The 20,054-nt window shown below is 39.8% G+C and overlaps 2 protein-coding genes across 2 annotated transcripts in view; both read right to left on the bottom strand.

Annotated features, from left to right (window-relative positions):
• LOC120781719 (voltage-dependent L-type calcium channel subunit beta-2) overlaps positions 1–20,054 on the bottom strand; it is a 616,781-nt gene that overhangs the window by 62,257 nt on the left and 534,470 nt on the right. The gene's annotated exons all lie outside the window — the stretch shown is intronic.
• Positions 6,665–7,979, bottom strand: LOC120781720. The gene is made up of 3 exons (XM_040113962.1): positions 7,544–7,979; positions 7,345–7,437; positions 6,665–7,260 (listed from the first exon to the last, which is right to left on the bottom strand). Exons 1-3 carry the CDS (start codon positions 7,661–7,663, stop codon positions 6,682–6,684), a joined length of 792 nt encoding a protein of 263 aa, XP_039969896.1. The 5' UTR covers positions 7,664–7,979; the 3' UTR covers positions 6,665–6,681.

Raw genomic sequence — 20,054 nt, 5'->3', positions numbered from 1 at the left:
ATTTATAGACAGATCTTCAAGAACCTCAACAAGTTAGTTTAGTGTTAATTCATTGCCAAAATAGTTCATATCTTTTGCGTTAATAAACCCTGCTACAAAAATATTTCTCAAATGAGATATTTGGTGTTGCGGTAGCACAGGTATTGTAAAATGCCACAAACAGAATGCTGATGTGGTCCCAAGGGGTTATTAATTTGAAATGCATCGTTTTTCTTCTCAGGATCAACGAACTCTGTGAATTTTTCAAAAGACTTTACAATTGGAGCAATTATCAATTCAGTAATAGATTTCTGAGCGACTGGTATATCTTTCCTAAAAGTATTCGGTTTGCAGTGAAGTTGTAAAGCATGACTTGTTACATTATAATCTATTAATTTTTTAACATGTGAAATACTTGAACCTCTAGGTCAGGCCTGTCCAACATACGGCCCCCGGGCCACCATCCGGCCCGCATAGGCCCTTCATCTGGCCCGCCATCTCTTAGAGTCTTTGGGCATCCCAGTTTTATAGGCCTGAAACACGTAATGGATAAAGTAGTGCAGATAGTTAATTTTATACGCGCAAGAGGGCTTAACCACAGACAGTTCCAGGATTTTCTGGCTGATGTCGGTTCAGATTACGAAGACATTGTATACTTCAGTCGCGTTCACTGGCTCAGCAGAGCAGCTACACTAAAACGATTCTATTCCCTGCTGGATTAAAGATTTTTCTTGGCAACAAAGACCAAGAAATTACTTTCATTACTGATGAGCAGTGGTTGGCTGATCTGGCTTTCCTGGTTGATATAACTAAATATCTTTCTGATCTTAACTTGAAACTCCAAGGGAAAGACCAACTATGTACACAGTTATACGAACACGTTCTAGCTTTCACAAAAAAGCTTTTGTTGTTGGAAAAGCAGCTGGAACAAAAGCAGTTGACTCAATGGGAGACCTTATCTACAAGAAAGCAAGATACCTTGGATTTTGACAAGTACGTGTTGATGTTACAAAGGTTAAGGAACGAGTTTGACGACAGATTCGCAGACTTCAAATCACAAACTCCCTGCATGAAAGTGTTTCAAAATCCATTGATGTTGAAGTTGAAGGCGCTGCGCTGAATTTACAGCTGGAATTAATAGAATTGCAAAGCAGCTCTCATCTAAAAACAGCATATAATAATTGTCTTCCAAACTTAATTGAATTTTACAAAAAGTATATTACACGCAGTCAATACCCAAACCTTACTAAGCTGGCTATTCAACAAATTTCTTTATTTGGTAGTACATACTATGTATGTTTGCGAGCAGCTGTTTTCTCGCATGAAATTTAACAAATCAAAAACCAGATCATCTTTATTAGATAGCCATCTTAAAGGCATTTTGCGCATAGCCACTTCTAAAACTCCAGCTGACATAGATGCGCTGTGCAAACAGAAAAAATGTCAGACATCTCATTAATTAGATTTTAAGAATAAGAATATCTTTATATGCTAAGGCCATAGTTACATTAATAATAATATATTAAGATTTATGTGATGTTGCTTTTTATAAATAAATAAATATACCAAAACTGAAGGTCATTTTATTTTTTTTGGCCCGCTACGGTTATGAAAATGCTAAACCTGGCCCTTCACAAAATTATGTTGGACGGGCCTGCTCTAAGTACTCTTGGCTTGGAGTCAGTTCATTTACATTTTGAGGGAAATTTGTATTAGTTTTTGGTACTTTGGTTTGTGAACCATTTTTCTTCAGGAATATTTTGCTGTAACCACTGTTTTATTTCATTAAGTTTAGCGTGGCTCTCATCATTTACACCGGCAACTTTGAAAATTTTTGATGGAGCTTCATTTTTCAACTGAGCTTTTCGCTTATGCAAGCTGTTAAAGTATCTATCATATAATTTCCCAGTTGCGTTTTTTTGTTTGTCCTGTGTACGTAATACACCGATTCTTGTTCTTTAGAAAACAGTTGGACAATCTGTTCGGCAACAGATTTCATGGTGATCGGGGTCATTTTAATATCACGTATTAAGTAATTATCCACAATAATGCGAACTATTGCAGATTGGTCACTTTCTTGGAGGCAACCACAGTTTTCGTACTTCTTTATTATGTCGTTACCTGCTACTGTTTCTTTTAAAACCTCTTCGACGTTGGGTTCGTTGTTTGGGGATGTTGAAGGTGTGCTTGCAGAGCTCAGCCAGCTTCGAATGGATGAAAGGTTTGTTATAGTTCTATCACTACTACAGCACGTGAGCATATCGAACTAGAAAGACATTAATGTAAATAATTTATAAGCGTGTTATAAATGTTTGCGAAACCTTCAATGTGAAAATTTAAACGGAAGTTACGCTGAATTTTTAAAATGATTTGCTTACATTATTTTATAAACGCCATTTTTGCAAGTTGTACCGGAACTGATTTTTGTCCGCAATTAGTTCTCTGGCATTAAAAATTTCGTCAATTTCGTGGGAATGGATCATCCGCAAAATTGCTACACTCTTTAAACCACACCTATTGAACTGTATCAATGCATTTGACGACAAATCCCAAGAACACAATAAATTAATTAACTGTTCATCACTATCCAAAATTACTACGGACTCATTGTCGACATTTTTCGTTGTAGGGGACTCATCTCCCAACGGACATTGCTCGGCAAATAACGACAGCTCAGTTGATGGTATCAACTCCTCACTCATAGTGTAAACTAAAATGCACAAAAATTGTTTTTAAACACATATTTTTGTTGAAATAAATGTGAATATAAACCATGACATACCTGCAGAGTAGGCTTTTCACAAATGTAGTCTTTTATATAAAAAAAATCACTGGGGAAGTCCCTTTTAAACAGCCTCCGTAAGCAGCGGGCTATGCGACAGGCACACTAATGCAAATGCAATCTATGTAAGCTCCTTTTGCTCAGCTTCACTAAACGCGAAATGTCTTGAAGTAATCACTTTCACTTAAATTAATACTTTCAGCACATATATTTACCTATGAAACCCAAATTAAAGTATTTGCGCACGCAACACGTGTTTCTGTTAGAATGATCGATGGAAAAATGTAAGCGTCAACTTCCCTGTCATCGTATGGAGAAACAGTAAAATTAAATGCGAAATGGTTGTGACAAATACTTTTACATTTAAAAAACTGTAATCAGAAGAAAATTAAATACGAAACCTTTAAAACAACTATTTTTATATTAGATTTTAATAAGATGATTTTTAAAAGAACAGCCGCTTTTGATTCAAAAGTGCCGCATTGAAAAAAAGTATTTGAATCAAAAGCAAAGTACATATTTCCGTCAATAGTTTTGCTGTTGAAACAAATACTTTTGTTTTACTGTACTTTAACTGCAGAAAGTATTTGATTTAACTGCGGGATTTTTTTTAGTGTATACAATCTCATATATAAACATACATATTTACGATAGTTTGTGGGCGAATTTGTTCGAGCGGAAAGAGAAGTGGTGAACATCGGCGATCGTTTCGCATGACACAGCTCGGATTTTCTACGAACAACACAATGTTTTGACGCTTTGTCGTCGAGTCAGTGCTTCGACACATTGACCCTTTGACAAAACATGAGCTTCGGACATTGGTTGTCCGTGACAACGGTGATGCGTGAAGGACTTGTTGTTCCTATTCCCTTATGAATATTCGTATTAGATTACGTAAACTTACAGACAAATGTGCCAATGAAATAATTTACATAAATACTATATGTACATTTGTATGTCATGTGCACTTGCACTTGTTTATTTTGCTTGTCGATCTGAATCTTATGTATGTATCTTTAAATAGTTAATTAATTTATTAAATTTAAATTTCTAAAAATTAAAAAGAGAAAGAATTTGTATTTGTTAGGTATAATATTAACAACTTTTTTGATATTTTCGTAACTTTTAAAACTTTTAATTGGACCAAACAAGTCAAAGAAATCAAAATATGCTGTTCTCTAAACATATCTACACATATTTGTACTTTCCATATTCACACAATTCCCTGGTTGAGAAAAAATGTTGATTGCGCATTGCATGAATTATGTAAGGAAATATTATATATCAAAGGATTTTTCAACTGCTACTTTTTTAACTCATTATCAGGATAAATTTATAAAAAAATACACAAAACAAATTATAAGAAATTTATAAGATAATCGCATGGAATAAATATAATTAATTCTGCGGTTAGCCAAGAATATTCACTGGTTGATCATGTTAACAAAACTGTAATTCTACAGATTACCTTCTGCTAAAATCAGAACATTGTTAACATTTCACGGAGTGAATTCCATAGTTGTGAGGTAAATTCGGTTAAAATTTTACATATGTATGTTCGATATCGGACCTGCACCTTCACATTGTTTGATGTTATCTGCGTTGATCTATAAACATATCTACATCTTCATAAAAAAAAGAGCAGCGAATATGGTGAATTTCCCAGTTTAAGTTTTTCGGCTCTGTTAGCCGTCCAATCGAGCATCACACAAAATTCAATTTACACCTTCTCTATGTTTTTATTTTCTCTGCATCAGCAGCCTCAGAAGTCAATATGGTAGCCAAATAGCCGATGCCCAAATTTAGAGTATAACATGCGACAAAAAAATTTTCAGCAGGCAAAAGCGATTCATTCATAAAGCAGATACAATTACATCTCCCTGAACATGCCTTTGCCTACAAGCGACTTATCGCGACGATTTAAGCTAAAAATCATAAATTTCTGATGTGTTTTCTAGATGGGAAGTGTTAACCGCGAGTTAATTTTTACCAGAAGTATAATTGAGTCAAAATAATATTTTCTTCAGCTGCACCGAAATGTGTACTCTTTATTAATAGTCTTAAGACTAACTTATTACAGGGTTCTTACTTCTATTATATCTGTCTATACTAACTAGTATGTTTACTTATTACTAGTTGATATTTTGTTTAGGAATATATTATATAATTTGTTTAGGTTTGTTTACATACATATGAATTGTTTGCTTAGATACATTTGGTTTGCTTTAAGATAAGGTTGTTGTGGTATTCAAACTCAAGGTTGTTTTGATGTTTGTTACTATAATAGGGAATACGTTCATTAACTCGTGCAAACCCACAAAGCACTCAAATAAGTGACAAAAGTGACAACATAGCTCTTGTCGATTTAAAATATTTTACAAATCTAAAATATTTTTCCGCGGCTCACAAAAATCTGTGTCGATATGTACGCAAGTTCATACATGAACATACATGCTTATGATTTTTTGCAGACGAAGCTGTTACAGTCACTAGAAAAACGGTGACATGCGGCGTTCATTCGTTTGTGTTTTTCGGCACAGTTCGGATTTTCTACCAACAATACAATGTTGTGACCAATTTACAAACATTATGCGTATGGTTCTTGTTGTTTAGGGAGCGTTCAAGTATTACGTAACGCAATTTTTGAAGATTTTAGACATACCCCTCTAGTTTCACAATTGTCTTGGACAGTCTTGCCATTCACGTAACGACAGTGCATTTGAACACTCGTGTTAGATGTGAAATAGATCCCACAGGTTGGACATACTTTTTTCTTTAGGTCGGATTGTACAGATAGACAAAAAGATGTCGTAAGGCATCTGCTTAAACCCTTGTAGAATGTGACAGATCAAGGGACAACCTCACAAGAAGTGGTGAAAACTTGGATGTTCCTTTGTCTAGCAAACTGGGTACTACAAGCTTGCTTGGGGTTTGAAGTATTGGGCAATGTGGCGGCATGAAAGTATCCGCAAACACAGACTTCAATGCACTTCTCGATGGCGAACAGCAGGATTCATCCGCGCATTTTATAACCTGTAAGAAATATTGCGATTCACGGACGTGAACGCTATACCACGCCAGATTTGGTTCTGCATGCTATCTTCGGGCTGTCTATACTCCGCCGAAACGTCGTAATTATAAATTTTCATTTCTCTCCACACTTCGGCAAGTGTTTTTCCAGCGTGCTGAAAATTGCGTTTTTCCAAATCAACATCCGTAGCGATTCCTTTGTTGTCGAGATGAGAACGTTCATGTTTTTGGCTTTGCGATAACGCGGGTTTTCGTCCGGCCCACCATCTACAAAGATGATGATCACTGGCTTCACGGTGTTCGATTCTGTCATCATTAAGGGTTTGAATGAAGGTTTTGATAAAAGTGAATCGAAATCATAAGCATGGGTGTTCGCTGTGGAGGATGCATGTTTCCCGCTTCTTATGGATATGTATGTCGGCCCGCTGTACCCAACAGCTTCTTCCTTAACGAAATTGTTAGGTTCCACTTTGACGGCGGCATATACAGAAGGAATAAGTTTGTGCCGCTCTGCCCAGTCATGATCAGGTAAAAGTATTCTGTATTCCATATGCAATAAAGGAGGGCTCTGACTTTGCACTACCGGTAAACCTATTGGTACACGTGCCTTATCGTCTTGTGAGAGAACGAATACTTGCTGCCGTCCCAGAAGCGCCGCGAGAGATTCCAATGACCTGATTGCAGCAGTGAAAAATTCCCCGTCCTCGTGCTTTTTGTGCATCTCGGTCTGTGGTCTTGCTAACTTTACGGGTACGGTACGTACGTGCCTTCTTCCTCTTGAGTGTTAGAAGCGCGTGGGAGTAAATGAAGATATGTGCCGTTTCGAGAAATTTTTAATCCCATTAACAACAGCCTCTCATGCAGGTCGGACAGAGTGAGACAACTCCTAATCATCTCTGTTCATCAGCAGCGCTGCCATGAATGGCAATATTAATTATGGTCTCTAGCTCTAGGAGAGCAGGTTGCGAGTCAACTAAAGGGGGCTGTCCAGAGCCAGTTCGAGGTTGTGCTGCAGGAGGATTGTTTCTCTGACGTTCAGTTTTCTCCAGTTTTCCTTTGGCTCGAAATTTTTTTGCACGCTTAGCAGAGTCTCTTTTTTTCTTTAAACATTTTTCTTCTTCTTTCAACTCTTTGCGTAGCTTTTTTATTTCATCGTGAACATCATCTTTGGCTATTCCAGTGTCCCTTGCTTCAGCAAGAACATTTATTCTCTGTTGCAGAAGACTAATTTTTTTCATAAGAGTATCTTGAGCCGGCTTGCTTGTAACATTTTTAGTGAAGCCCGAATCAATCAAAGTCGTGTATGGTTCCGTAGAAGGTGTCTGCACAATTTCCTCATCAGTATTTTGACTTTGTTCATCGTGGGTATCGCTCATCTTTCGTTTAACGGCAGTGCTTTTATGCCCAGTGACTTCGACAATCGATTCCATATGAGATGAATACGTGGATGAAGCTACAACATCCGAATCCTATAGAAATCAAGAGGTTAACATTAGCAATAGGTAATATTGACACATGCGATAAAAAGGAACATAATATACAAGAAGATGCACCTTTTTTTGTTGAAGAGCAATTAAAGTCGAGGGAACATTGGGCCTTAGCGTGCCTGGGCGTGGTGTTGGCATGCTTGATGTTTTCATAGGTAGCTAGAAATAAATAATACTTATGAACTTATGACCAGTTTTTAAAAAATCAAGATTTGTATTAAATATTGTAATACTTGTCGTAATTACGTTTTAGAAGTACACTTACCTGTGTAAAATAACTAAGCATTGTTGCTTTCTTCTTCGTGGCCTTCACCTTCAACTGCCGTATAACATCATTTATATGTTCTATAAACTTTTCTTTATTTTCTAGTTTTTCTTTAGCCATTTTCCAAATATCGTTGACATTTTTTTGACACAGTTTCGCTGGAAAGTTAGCATGAGAGCCTTTATTGGCCAAGAACACTGATGATAAAAAACTCCCTCTTTTGAAGACATTACAGTATTCGAACACTATGAATTCACTTTAATAACACCGGCTACAGCAAAGAGCTTCTGCATTAACACTAACGTATACTGACAAAAAAAAGTCTAGGGATTCCCCATGAAATATAAACGAAAAGGTTTGTCAACTTGCGAGAACAAAAATGACGACCAGACTAATATAATCGGAGGATTCCCCGTAAAACATAAACGAGAAGGGTTGCCATCTTGTGAGTTTTAATTATTTAACAAAAGAAAGAATGTTACGAAACGTGTTGTAAGAAAGACCCTCTCCCGGCCCTGTAACGCATCGTAACGTTTTTCGAGACCCCCCTCCCCCCCAAATTGCGTTACGTAATACTTGAACGCTCCTTTACATGCTCACATAATTACATACGTGAATATGTGCGACCGCTTGGTCTTTTATCATGTTATCAAAACTTTTAATGGCCTGCAAATAAAAACTTATATATAAGTTAAGGTACACCTGTTGTCAAACACGAGGGTTAATAAAATCTGACACAAAGGTGAATGCTATAATCTGAGCTAAACCTATTCTTGCTCAATATGTGCGGTATGTGAGTGGCGTTCGCTGACTGGCTAGCATACCAATAAACAACAACTCCCGCATAGCTCTGTTTTCCTGCCAAGGTCTGCAGCTCGAAAGAACAAAAAAGAACCGTTTCTCCGTGGAGCAAAACAAGGTCAGGTCAGGTTGGAGTGGAATGCTAGAATTCATTAAGCAATAAAGAATAAAGCTATCGCTGTGAAAGTAAAAAACGACATGTTTACTAATTGACGCCCAACAACGTGGGACTTTTTAAAAATTTCTAACCACTGAACTATCATATTCAAGGATATTAAAGAAGACCGCTTATCTTACGGAAAGGACTAATTACTTGATAATTATATTTAAATTCTCACGAAAACATGTAAGTAATAATTCAAGATCACAAAAAGTAATAGGTTTGTGTTTAAAAACTACTTAAGAGTCAAAAACCATTGTTAAAAAAAAAACTCGTTGAAAGTGTGAAAAACAATAATTTAAACAATAAAGTTTTCGCTTTTCTAAAAAATCATAAAGAGGAAAACGTCAAATACAATTAACGTAACAAAATTAATACAATTCTTCGAGAAAATTTTATTCTATGAGTTCAGGATTTTTATCTCAATAAAAATAATTAAAAGAACTAAAATCAATAACACATACATATGTATGTGTGTTTGTAGTTCATAGAAATATTAAACGTACTTTTCGGATCTCAAATTTGCATAGAAGGTTATAATCCTCGATCTTGCTTAGTAAAATGGTCTCTTTCATTGTTCGCATACCACATTGAGTAATTTACTTTTTCTCCACTTTTCAAAATAAATTTGTTTCTTAAAACAGAAATATCTTTTTATATTTGCTACAAACTACGATTTGAAGCTTATAAAAAAGAAAATTTAAGAGTTTTTAGATATCAACATGAGCGTTAGTGGGGAACAAGTTCTAGAAATAGTTAGCACTGCAACTGAGCGAACTAGACAAGCATTTTCCGATCAGCTTGATCAATTAACCTCACAATTGAATCGATTAACGTCTCCCACCGTTCAGACTTATGCTCCGGTTTCTATTGACCCTTTAGTTGCAAATAATAATGCTAGCTTGGACCTAATTAAGTCGTTGCCTGAATTTAAAGGCGATTCGTTATCATATCTGGCAAGGCGTACCGCTGTCCAGTTTGCAATGCATTATTATAAAGAGGGTTCGGAAAAATACTACATTACAACAGGAATATTTCGAAACAAAACCACTGAATCTGCTAATTCTACTTTTTCGTCGTTCAATACAATGCTTAATTTTCAAGCAATCATTGCAAGGTTGGATCAATAGTACTCCGACAAAAGACCATTGTATGCCCTAGAGAACGAACTTAGTGTGTTAAGGCAAGGTAGGATGTCAATTTCCGAATATTATGACAAAGTTGACAAACAATTGTTATTGCAGCTCTTAACGATCGAGCAAGAGAAAACGCTTTACGGGTATTCATTTCGGCGCTTCGTCGTCCACTATGGATCTTCCCTGCGCACTCGCAGTAGCTCAAGAGCTTGAAATTACTCACATGCGTCATGACTTTGCCAGCGCCTTTGCCGCCGAAAGCTCATTAACAGCAGAACCTTATTCGCAACAGCACACTAAACGCATTACCCGCAACTTTCAAAACACTCACACTAGACCAACGCCGAAGGAAATCGACAATAATACCTCATATTACCATAAACGCTCCTCTCCTCAAAATCAGTATAATCCGCATTACCAGCCAAATCAAAATAATTTTCAACCACATCAGTCAATACGAAATGGTCCGCCGCAGCATCCTTTTACGATTCATCCTACGATATTTAAGCGATCATGCGAGCAATCCTCCTCAAATCAGACACCCCAAAATAAAATGCAAAAAGTTAACTTTCTGCCTGAAAAAGAAATATTTGATCAAGTAGATTGCGTAAGATATAATGAAGAGTATTCTCAAGGGGATAATTTCAGAATTTATGCGGAAAGTTGTTACCTTGATGATGATACTCATAACTATAATCAAGTTGATAGCGATACGAAACAAGTTGAATAAATTAATTATTTAAACTAAAGTCGCTCCTGCCGTTTATAACTAAAACTTCCAAAAACGGTCAGGAGCTACGCATTTTAATCGACACCGGAACTTCTAAGAACTATGTTAAAATTTTTAACTTCCGCATGGCATCAAAAGTATCGGTAAACCCTTCAAGTTACAGTCTATGAATGTTCTCGATCATACCTCAACAATTTACTTACTTCCCAACTTAAGTACATTTGATGGTATCATTGGATACGATTTTCTAAGAGAAATTGAGGCAAATGTTGATACTGAAAATGGGTACTTATTTTACCGTAACGGTAAAGAGAAACTACAGCAATTCTCATGCAATTTGATTACAACAGAAGGAGACTATGTTCCATTTCGCATAAAAACTCAATTTCGGGATGTGATTAACACACACATAAATGCATTTGCTGACCCAAATAGAGCACTACCAAACAGAACTTTTTGACATGCGTCGACAAATTTTCAAAATTTGCCGTGGTGAAGCCAATCGCATCAAGATCCACTGTTGATGTCAAAGATGCTCTTCTACAGGTTTTATTAATTGTCACCAATACAAAAACCGTTGTATTCGACAACGAAAAGGCTTTCACTTCCAATTTAATAAAAACACTACTAAGAGATCACTTTTCTATCGACCAATTCTTCATCCCCACACTTCACAGCGAGAGCAACGGCGAAGTGGAAAGGTTTCACTCTACCTTGCTTGAAATAGCGCATTGTATTAAAGAACAGCAGCAAATATATGAAACTACTGACCTAATTTTATTAGCAACCCACAAATGCAATCATAACATTCACTCTGTCATAAACGCTAAGCCTATTGACGTACCTATTTCACAATTATTCAGCTGAAAAATGAAATGCTATTAAAAGAAGGTTAGTAGAAGCTCAAGAAAAAAACTCTTAAAAGGTTTAACGCAAGTAAAACTCTTAAAACATATGAAGTTGGAGAAAAGGTTTTTTTAAGAAGAAAGAAACGATCGGGTAATACATTTGATACAAATTTAATAGAAAAAGTTGTCGAAAGAGATCACGGTACTGCAGTTATGATCGAAGGGAAAAGAATCCACAATTTTTGCGATAGTTTTCTTTAATGACTTCCCAAAAAACAAAAAAAAATAATTTAAATAATAAAATTGAAAATATTATTTTTAAGTCACATAAGAGATTTAAAAGAAAATACTTTTATTGATTTTGAATTATTACCATTTCTCTAAAACTACTTTGTAAGTCTAGTTCTAAACAACTACAACCGTAACAAGAAACACAAAAAAAATTATACCTTTTTTCCCATTATCACATCGACTTATTACCATTTCATTAAAACAACTTTATAAACCTAGTTATAAGCTACTACAATTGTAAAAAAATATTTTTTTTTGACCTGCTCCCACTATCACATCGATTTTCGAGATTCAAAATGACTTTGTCGAAACGCGGACGCTTCGAGCTTAACAAGGGAGTAGTTAAGGTAGACCTGTTGTCAAATAATCAGATGTGCTGAACACATAGAGCGCGACACGACATGGCAGCACGACAGTGAACTGTAAATGATGTCGTGAATCCTTCTACATGAACATTTGTAAGAAGGCAGCGACATAATAATGTACGGCATGTACACAAGATAACACAGCTGTCCATTTTGTATGTACACAATTTCGTTGTGGCCATACTAATACCTTTCACTTGAATGAAATTTTAATATTTTTTTCAAAGTGAAATTTTGTATGCAAAAAATAAGTAAATAGGTAAATTTATTTGTTTTAAATTATCAATTGTTATTACAAATGACATAACAGATGTATTTTATGCTTTTAGTCGTGCAGCTGTCTAATTAACTGTGTCCTTAAGAGGGTGTGTATTTTAATACTTGACAGATGTCACTTGCAGTCTGTCGCGCTCTATGTGTTCAGCACTTAACACAAAGGTTAATGTGTAGGGAAGTAGTTAATCCCTAAGGTGATTCTACTTGACTTTGATCAATAAAACCAGCCACAAGAGCCAATGCTGTCTACTTGTGTCCAAGTTATATTAATCGTAGCTTCCAAAGAAAAGTATAAGGCCCCACGTTAGGTGCCAATTGTAGGGAAGTAGTTAATCCCTAAGGTGATTCTACTTGACTTTGATCAATAAAACCAGCCACAAGAGCCAATGCTGTCTACTTGTGTCCAAGTTATATTAATCGTAGCTTCCAAAGAAAAGTATAAGGCCCCACGTTGGGTGCCAATGGTAGGGAAGTAGTTAATCCCTAAGGTGATTCCACAAGAGCCAATGCTGTCTACTTGTGTCCAAGTTATATTAATCGTAGCTTCCAAAGAAAAGTATAAGGCAGCTTAGAATTTTTGATGCGTAATCTTTATTGGTCGCAGTTCGAATGACCTGAATTCAAATTAACAGGGTACTTAAATAGTCACATTGAGCAAAGTTAATATAAAAGGATCACAGTTATAAGTATTCAAACATTGAGTAAAACTGTGGTGAATTTAAAATGATGAAAAATGTAAACTTAACATAATGTAGCTTCTAACATTGTCGAGCTTTTAATAATTAACATTACTAACGAATAACATTGTAAAGTATTAATAGTTATAGCATCCGTGCATCCGGTAACAGTCGTTACATCCTCCCCCTCTGAGTCAGAAATCGTCCCGATAATGAAGTCAGCAAATTATATTTTCGCGGACGTAGAACTCTAATTGATGGGTTGGTATGATTTCTGTGGGTATTTACCGTGTTGTTGTTGTGTGACATAGATTGTTGCATGCTGTTGTTAGTCGCTGTGTTTGCAGATGAACATGCAGCCTTTGGTCGTCCTCGTCTTCTGTGCAGATATTTCGGCTTAGCATTTGGTCCTTCATATAGCGTCAGTGCTTTTGCATGGTGTGTTCCAATAGGCTCATCTGGATTATCAATTGTTGCAATCACGTAACATGATGCACCTCTTTTTGCTATGATGCGGTACGGACCATCTCTTCGTGTCGCATATTTCGACGTCACTTCCTCACTACCCTTGCTTAAAAAATGCGTTGTAACAAGAACTGTATCACCAATGTTGAATGAAGGCTGCGGTTGCCGCTTCTTATCAGTGCAAGTTTTATTTCGGTCTTGCTGTTTTTCTTGTACCTCTCCTGCTAATTTAAGTGTATTGGCAAGTTTGGTTAAATGCGGAGTTATTTGTGGTACAAAGTTTTCTGCTTCGATTACTCTTTTTAAATCGTAGTGTGCTTCTAGAGGGCTTCCTAATTCTCTGACGAATGTAAGATAGGCTGGTGAAAAACCAGTGCTATCACATTTTGCCCTATTCATAGCGAATCTTATGGTTGGTAAGCATTCATCCCATGAAGTATGATCTTTGTCGACGTATATTGAAAGTTGACTTTTAAGGTCACGGTTTTTTCTTTCAACGGGGTTAGCCTCCGGGTGATAAAGTGGTGTAAACGTTTGCTTGATTCCCAGACAGAAAGCAAGTTTTTGCATTACAGCGGAAATGAATTGGCTTCCATTGTCAGCGTGTATACGACGAAGTACACCAAATCTCAAAACAACTTCGTTTAAAACTTTGGTTGCGCAAATTTCTGCTGAAGCTTCTTTCAGTGCGAATAGCTCAACCCAGCGACTACATAAGTCTTCTACGTCTAGTATCCAACAATTTCCGTTCGCAGTGCGAGGTAAAGGACCAAATAAGTCAAGAGCGATGATCTCAAACCTTTGGTTACTTGAAACTGTTTGAAGTAGACCTTCTGATTTCAGATTTGTTGGTTTGTACTCTTTGCATTCAATGCATGATTTTACATATTGAGCAATTTCCGTATGCATTCCAGGCCAAAAATAAAGTGGTGTGATTCGACTGATAGTACGATCAATCCCGTAATGTCCTGCAGTTGGATCAGCATGAAATTTCTTTAAAACCGTTTCTCTTAAAGTTTTGAGTACTACAAGTTGACCGTTTTCTGAATCTTCGTCTGAACAGAATCGGTGCAGCACGCCATTTACCATAATGTATCCACGACCAGTATGTCTGGTTACGTTTTTATCGTCTTTTTCAAGCGATTCTACTATGCCCTTCAGTCCGTCATCCTCTAACTGCTCCTTTCTGAATTCTTCAGCGCTTTTGCGAGGAAAATCTATCTCAAAAGAATTTATGTTAGAATGGTTTTCGGTCAAACACGGTGGACGTGATAACATATCTGTAACAATGTTTTGTTTGCCTGCTGCTTCAAATTATACGTTTGTAGTTGCAAAGCCCATCTGCCACGAAATTTCTTTACGGCCCAAACTACGGCCAGTGCTTCCCGTTCCGTTGTAGAGTAATTTCTCTCAGCCGGAAGCAAAAGACGGCTGGCATACTCAATTGGGTGTTCTCCTTCGTTCTCCCCCTGCAGTAAAATAGCTCCGAGCGCATAATCGCTTGCGTCAGTTTTCAAAACAAAGGGTTTGGTTTCATCAACTTGTTGCAGCACCGGTGGCGACGAGAGAAATTTTTTAAGATTATCGATCGCATTCTTTTCGTCTGACGACCATTTCCATTGCACATTTTTCTTCGTCAACTTAGACAAAGGTTTCGACACATCCGCAAAATTAGGAAAGGAAATAAGTTGTTTCAGATTTCTCGGGTATGGTCGTTTGATAATAGCGTCTGTTTTCTCGCTGTAACGTGGCTTTTACCACCTTACAATAATTTACTTCAACACTGTACATCATTTACCCTCACCATACTAGAATTATCCTACACGTACTAAACTTCACCTCACCGCATTGACCAAAGCTACGCACACAACTTACCTCACTACGCTGACGAAAGCTGCGCTATGCTGCTATATAAGCAAGCACTTCACACCGAATGCGATCATTTCTTCCAGCTCGCCAGCGAGGACGGTCGCACAGCAGGCAGCAGCAATAGGCAGTGGGGATCGAGAATATACTGCACTGTACCGTACAGTCAACGCCGTGTCTGGGATTGACTACTCCTCACCAGAAGATAAAAGGAACACCACCTTACCGTAATTACCTTGCCGACTTCAACAAGAACCAACGCCTGGCACACCAAATCCAATCGATTCCACCTGGCTCGCCATATAAATATAAGCTGGTCTGGCTGTCCACATAAGGGGTGTGGATACATCTACTACAAAAAGTAAATATTTTTGTTAAGAATTCGTGGGTCCCAAGGCTGACCCTGGAGCGGCTGAGCATACCTCAGCTATGGACGAAACCCCATTACAAATGGCGCCCGAGCAGGGACCTGACTTTGTGAGTGACAGTGAAAAATATGAAACGGTCACCAACGCTCATGAATCAGGTTCGCCACACCCCCTACACAATCATAAGCACAGCAGTACTTCAGCGCATAAGGCTCTAACGCTTGAGACAGACACGACTAGTTGGATTTATTGGCTAAAAAAATAATGATTAGTCACCGAGTGTAGATGACACCACATCGCTGTCGAAGGGCGCACCGTAGCAGATCTCCGTAGCGAGCTGAGCGCCTGCATCCGTGCAAAGCGCCACAGTAAATCCACGGAGGAGCTTGTGAAAGCTTTAGAAAAGGAAATGAAAGAGGAAGGTAATTCCACAATACTTGTTCCAACAACCACGGTAAGAATCCCGAGCAAAGCAATAGCAACACGTGAGGACATCACATCGGCTGCAAAATTGCCAGATTTTGAGGTTATAAACTCCGTGTGGCGATGGAACATACGCTACAGCGGTCGCGAAAATTTACACGACTTTCTAGAGCGATGCGAAGAACTAGCCGAATGCTACTCTATAGCAAATAACCAGCTTCTTGCTACTATGCCGGAAATTTTGCAAGATAAAGCGCTGCAATGGTTTCGTATAAAACGCAATATCATAAGCACGTGGGTTGACTTTCATTACGAGGCTGAACGGTTTTTTTTACCGAAACGACACCTCGCACATCTGGAAGAAACCATCCATCAGCGCAAGCAATTACCTAGAGAGAAAGCAAAAGATTATGTGTTGGCCATCCAAACGCTTATTCGCCAGCACCCGAAACTTCGCGATGAAGATCACACCGAACGTATATATGACGGTCTAAGGGTGGAATATCGCTTTTACGTCCGACGAAGCGACTTAAACAGCATAGACGAACTACTCGAGTTAACCGAAGAATTCGAATTGTTAAGAAGCGAGGAGGCCAGGCAAGGAAGAAACACCAATCACTGTTTGACGGCGGTAAGTACTAAGTATTGCCGCAAGAAAGTTTGTTGGCGATGTAAGCAGCCGGGACACCGAAGCCACCAATGTCGCAACCAGCAGCGAGTATTTTGCTCTCGCTGTGGACGCGACGGAACCATGTCTCGAGACTGCAATTGTCCTACACATGCGACAGTGCGAGCTACTCCGTCCAAACCCTGTACAAAAGCACTCAAAGCAACGATTCCGTACTCAGAAGGGAAACAATATGGCCGTTATTATTTGCCCATTACTGTCGCAGGCATGCAGATAGAAGCTCTGGTGGACACCGGAGGCACGTTCACATATGTATATCGGTAAGGAACTTCAACGTCATCTAGATAGACACCAAATTAAAGCCAGACGCCAGACCCGTCGCATTCAGCTAGCTAACCAGACATATATACCTAGCACGAAAATGTATCCTGTTACTATAGACCTGGGTAACAAGTCTACGCACCTACTTGTATCAGCTCTGCCGACGCTTTCGGAATATGTCATTTTAGGCATGGATATCTTAAGGAAGCGAGACCTGACTATCACTATCGATGGTCAACCCCTAACCGCTACACGCCTAAGCCCACAGGCACCTACCGATCACCTTGCTATGCTAACCCAAAAGCCAACATCTTACAGAAAAGGAGAATCGCCAATTGAATACCCTCCTCACTGAAAACGCGGCAGTATTCTCGACGATCACCGGCCCCAGCACAGCCACCGAACACATAATTCGCCTTAAACACGACCGTCCACTAAGGCAGAGATATTATCCACGCAACCCATCGATGCAAGAAGTAATCAACCAAGAGGTGAACGAATTGATTACAACAGGCCGCATCGAAGCCTCTAACAGCGCCTATAGCTCGCCCATTGTCCTAGTGCGAAAGAAAAAAGGAAGTTGGCGAATGTGTATAGATTACCGGCAACTTAAGGCTGCATGCATACCAGATGCATACCCACTTCCCCAAATAAACGCAATCCTAGACCAACTCAAGGAAGCTCGGTTCATTTCGACCATCGACCTGAAAAACGGCTACTGGCAAATTCCGCTACACCCCCGCTCCCGTCAGTACACCGCATTTACCGTACCGGGGAGATGTTTATTCCAGTGGCGAGTAATGCCTTTTGGGCTGCATTCGGCGCCGGCAACATTCCAGCGAGCCCTAGACATCGTTCTGGGATCAGAACTACAGCCGAAGGTCTTTGCCTATCTGGACGACATCATTGTATTGGGAAACACTTTTGAAGAGCACTTAGATAACTTGCAAACGGTGTTCACGCGCCTTCAGCAAAACCACATGCAGATCAACTTTGAAAAGTGTAAGTTCGTGCAGCAACGCCTCCATTACTTGGGCCACGTAGTCAGCACCGAGGGTATTCACACAGACCCGGCTAAAGTCGCAGCCATTAGCGATATGTTCGCACCAACCACCATCAGAGAATTACGCGGCTTACTAGAAGCAGCCTCGTGGTACCGACGTTTCGTAGCAGACTTTTCCAAAATATCAGCACCGCTGAACCACTTATTAAAGAAGAACCAGCGTTGGACATGGGGTTCCGCATTCCAAGTGTTAAAAGAAAGACTAACTAGTGCTCTCATCCTGGGTTGCCCCGACTTCGAGAGGCCCTTCTGTCTGCAGACTGACGCCAGCGGAGAAGGACTAGCATACGCCAGTCGCAGCTTGACAGAGTGCCTAGCCGTATTGTGGGGCATAAGAAAAATGCGACCGGAGGTGGTCACTAGAGCTACAGCAGTTTGACATCGAAATAGAGTATCGCAAAGGTACCCTCAACGTAGTCGCCGATGCGCTATCCAGATGCCCACTGAAAGACCAAGAAGGCGATGCGGAACTTTTGCATGCCGTACGCGCCAGGTACACGATCAACCGAAGAATTATCCCGATTACCAACTTATCTATGGCCGGCTCTTTCGGCACGTCACCCCACGCAATAAGCTATCCAGGTCACCATGCTGGAAACTATGCGTACCAGAGCCCCGTCGACTCGAAGTCCTGAGAGAAAATCACGACGCTAGTACCGACGGTCACATGGGTGTACACAAAACACTCCAACGCACACAAGAAGGGTATTATTGGCCTGGGATGCATAGGGATGCACTCAGATATGTTGGTCGATGCCAACAATGTGCCGAATATAAGGTAGACCAGCGCCGACCTGCCGGGATGATGGCCACCATGCAATGCTCGCGACCGTGGGAAGTTGTAACAGCGGACTTTGTAGGTCCACTACCACGTTCAACAAATGGCAACACATGCTTGCTAGTGCTCACGGATAAGTTCTCCAAGTGGCCATGCCAGTTCGGAATGCAACCACCGCCAGTGTTATAAGGGCGCTACGAGAGCGCGTGATATACCGGTTTGGTTGCCCTGACACGTTCCTTTCCGACAACGGGAAACAATTCACCGGCAAGCCGCTTACACATTTCCTGGAGAGCCACGGAATCAAACATTGTTTCACGGCCATTTACGCTTCCCACGAGAACGCAACCGAGCGCACAAACAGAATCGTGAAAACTATGATTGCACAACGAGCAATGGCTGATCATCGAACCTGGGACCACCAACCAGCCGAAATAGCTTTCGCAGTAAAAACATCACAACACGACTCGACAAAAACATCAGCAGCTGAGATAAACTTCGGGTACACACCAGCTACACCGAAACAAATCCGTAAAGAAGGGAATGTGCCTGACGAAGAAGCCGCCACCGTGCTGACACTCACCGAGCTTTGGCAAGAAATTTCTCGCAATTTGTCTACTGCAGCAAAACGCCTAAACGCCTGGAAGCCACTTATCGGCGAGAAAGTACTCAAAAGAGATCATCCGCTCTCTTTCGCAGTAAACAGCTTTGCACAGAAGCTTGCTCCGAAATTTTCTGGCCCATATATCGTCAGAAAATTCAAGTCGACTAATACAGTCGAACTCGTGAATTCTAACGCACCAGGCGGGCGTACCATCCATGTGCATCTGCAAGATCTAATGCAGTTGCCAACCAAATACTAAACTTGAGTAGCTGCTAGCGCGCTCTCTACCGAGCTTACGGACTCTAGCTCCGAGCCACTTATTACTAATGTAACGCAACAATAGACGTTGTCAACACTAATCGAAGCGTCCGCTTGCCCATCTCATTCTAGATAATCAAAATGAAACACTTAATCATCGGAATGCCACACGCATCGGGCCGCCATACCAAGCGCCAACCACAACCACCAGATAAGCCTACAAAGCCACGACCTCGTGTGCACATGAATGCAACCGAGGTGCATCAGTTGCACGCAATAAGCGTAGACGTCACCGGGTCAGCTGCCCGAACTCGCCCGCGGGCATCCAAGCAGGACCAGGAGCACAGCGTCAGCATCCAGCAACCTCGGCCGGTCATAAAACCAGCAAAACTGGATGCATTGCCCTGACAAACGCCGCTCAGCACGAACGCGCGTAAACTACCCACAACCAGA

Source organism: Bactrocera tryoni, unplaced genomic scaffold (genome assembly GCF_016617805.1).
Source record: "Bactrocera tryoni isolate S06 unplaced genomic scaffold, CSIRO_BtryS06_freeze2 scaffold_7, whole genome shotgun sequence".
NCBI classification, from domain to species: Eukaryota; Metazoa; Arthropoda; class Insecta; order Diptera; family Tephritidae; genus Bactrocera; species Bactrocera tryoni.
This window is presented reverse-complemented; position numbering and strand designations above follow the sequence as displayed.

What these genes read in the sequence shown, in the direction of transcription:
- LOC120781720 (XM_040113962.1), bottom strand. Translation starts at nt 7,663, where the DNA reads ATGGCTAAAGAAAAACTAGAAAATAAAGAAAAGTTTATAGAACATATA. An exon ending in TGCTTAGTTATTTTACACAG is followed by an intron (nt 7,438 to 7,543) that starts GTAAGTGTACTT and finishes ATTTATTTCTAG; the next exon opens with CTACCTATGAAAACATCAAG. An exon ending in TTGCTCTTCAACAAAAAAAG is followed by an intron (nt 7,261 to 7,344) that starts GTGCATCTTCTT and finishes TGATTTCTATAG; the next exon opens with GATTCGGATGTTGTAGCTTC.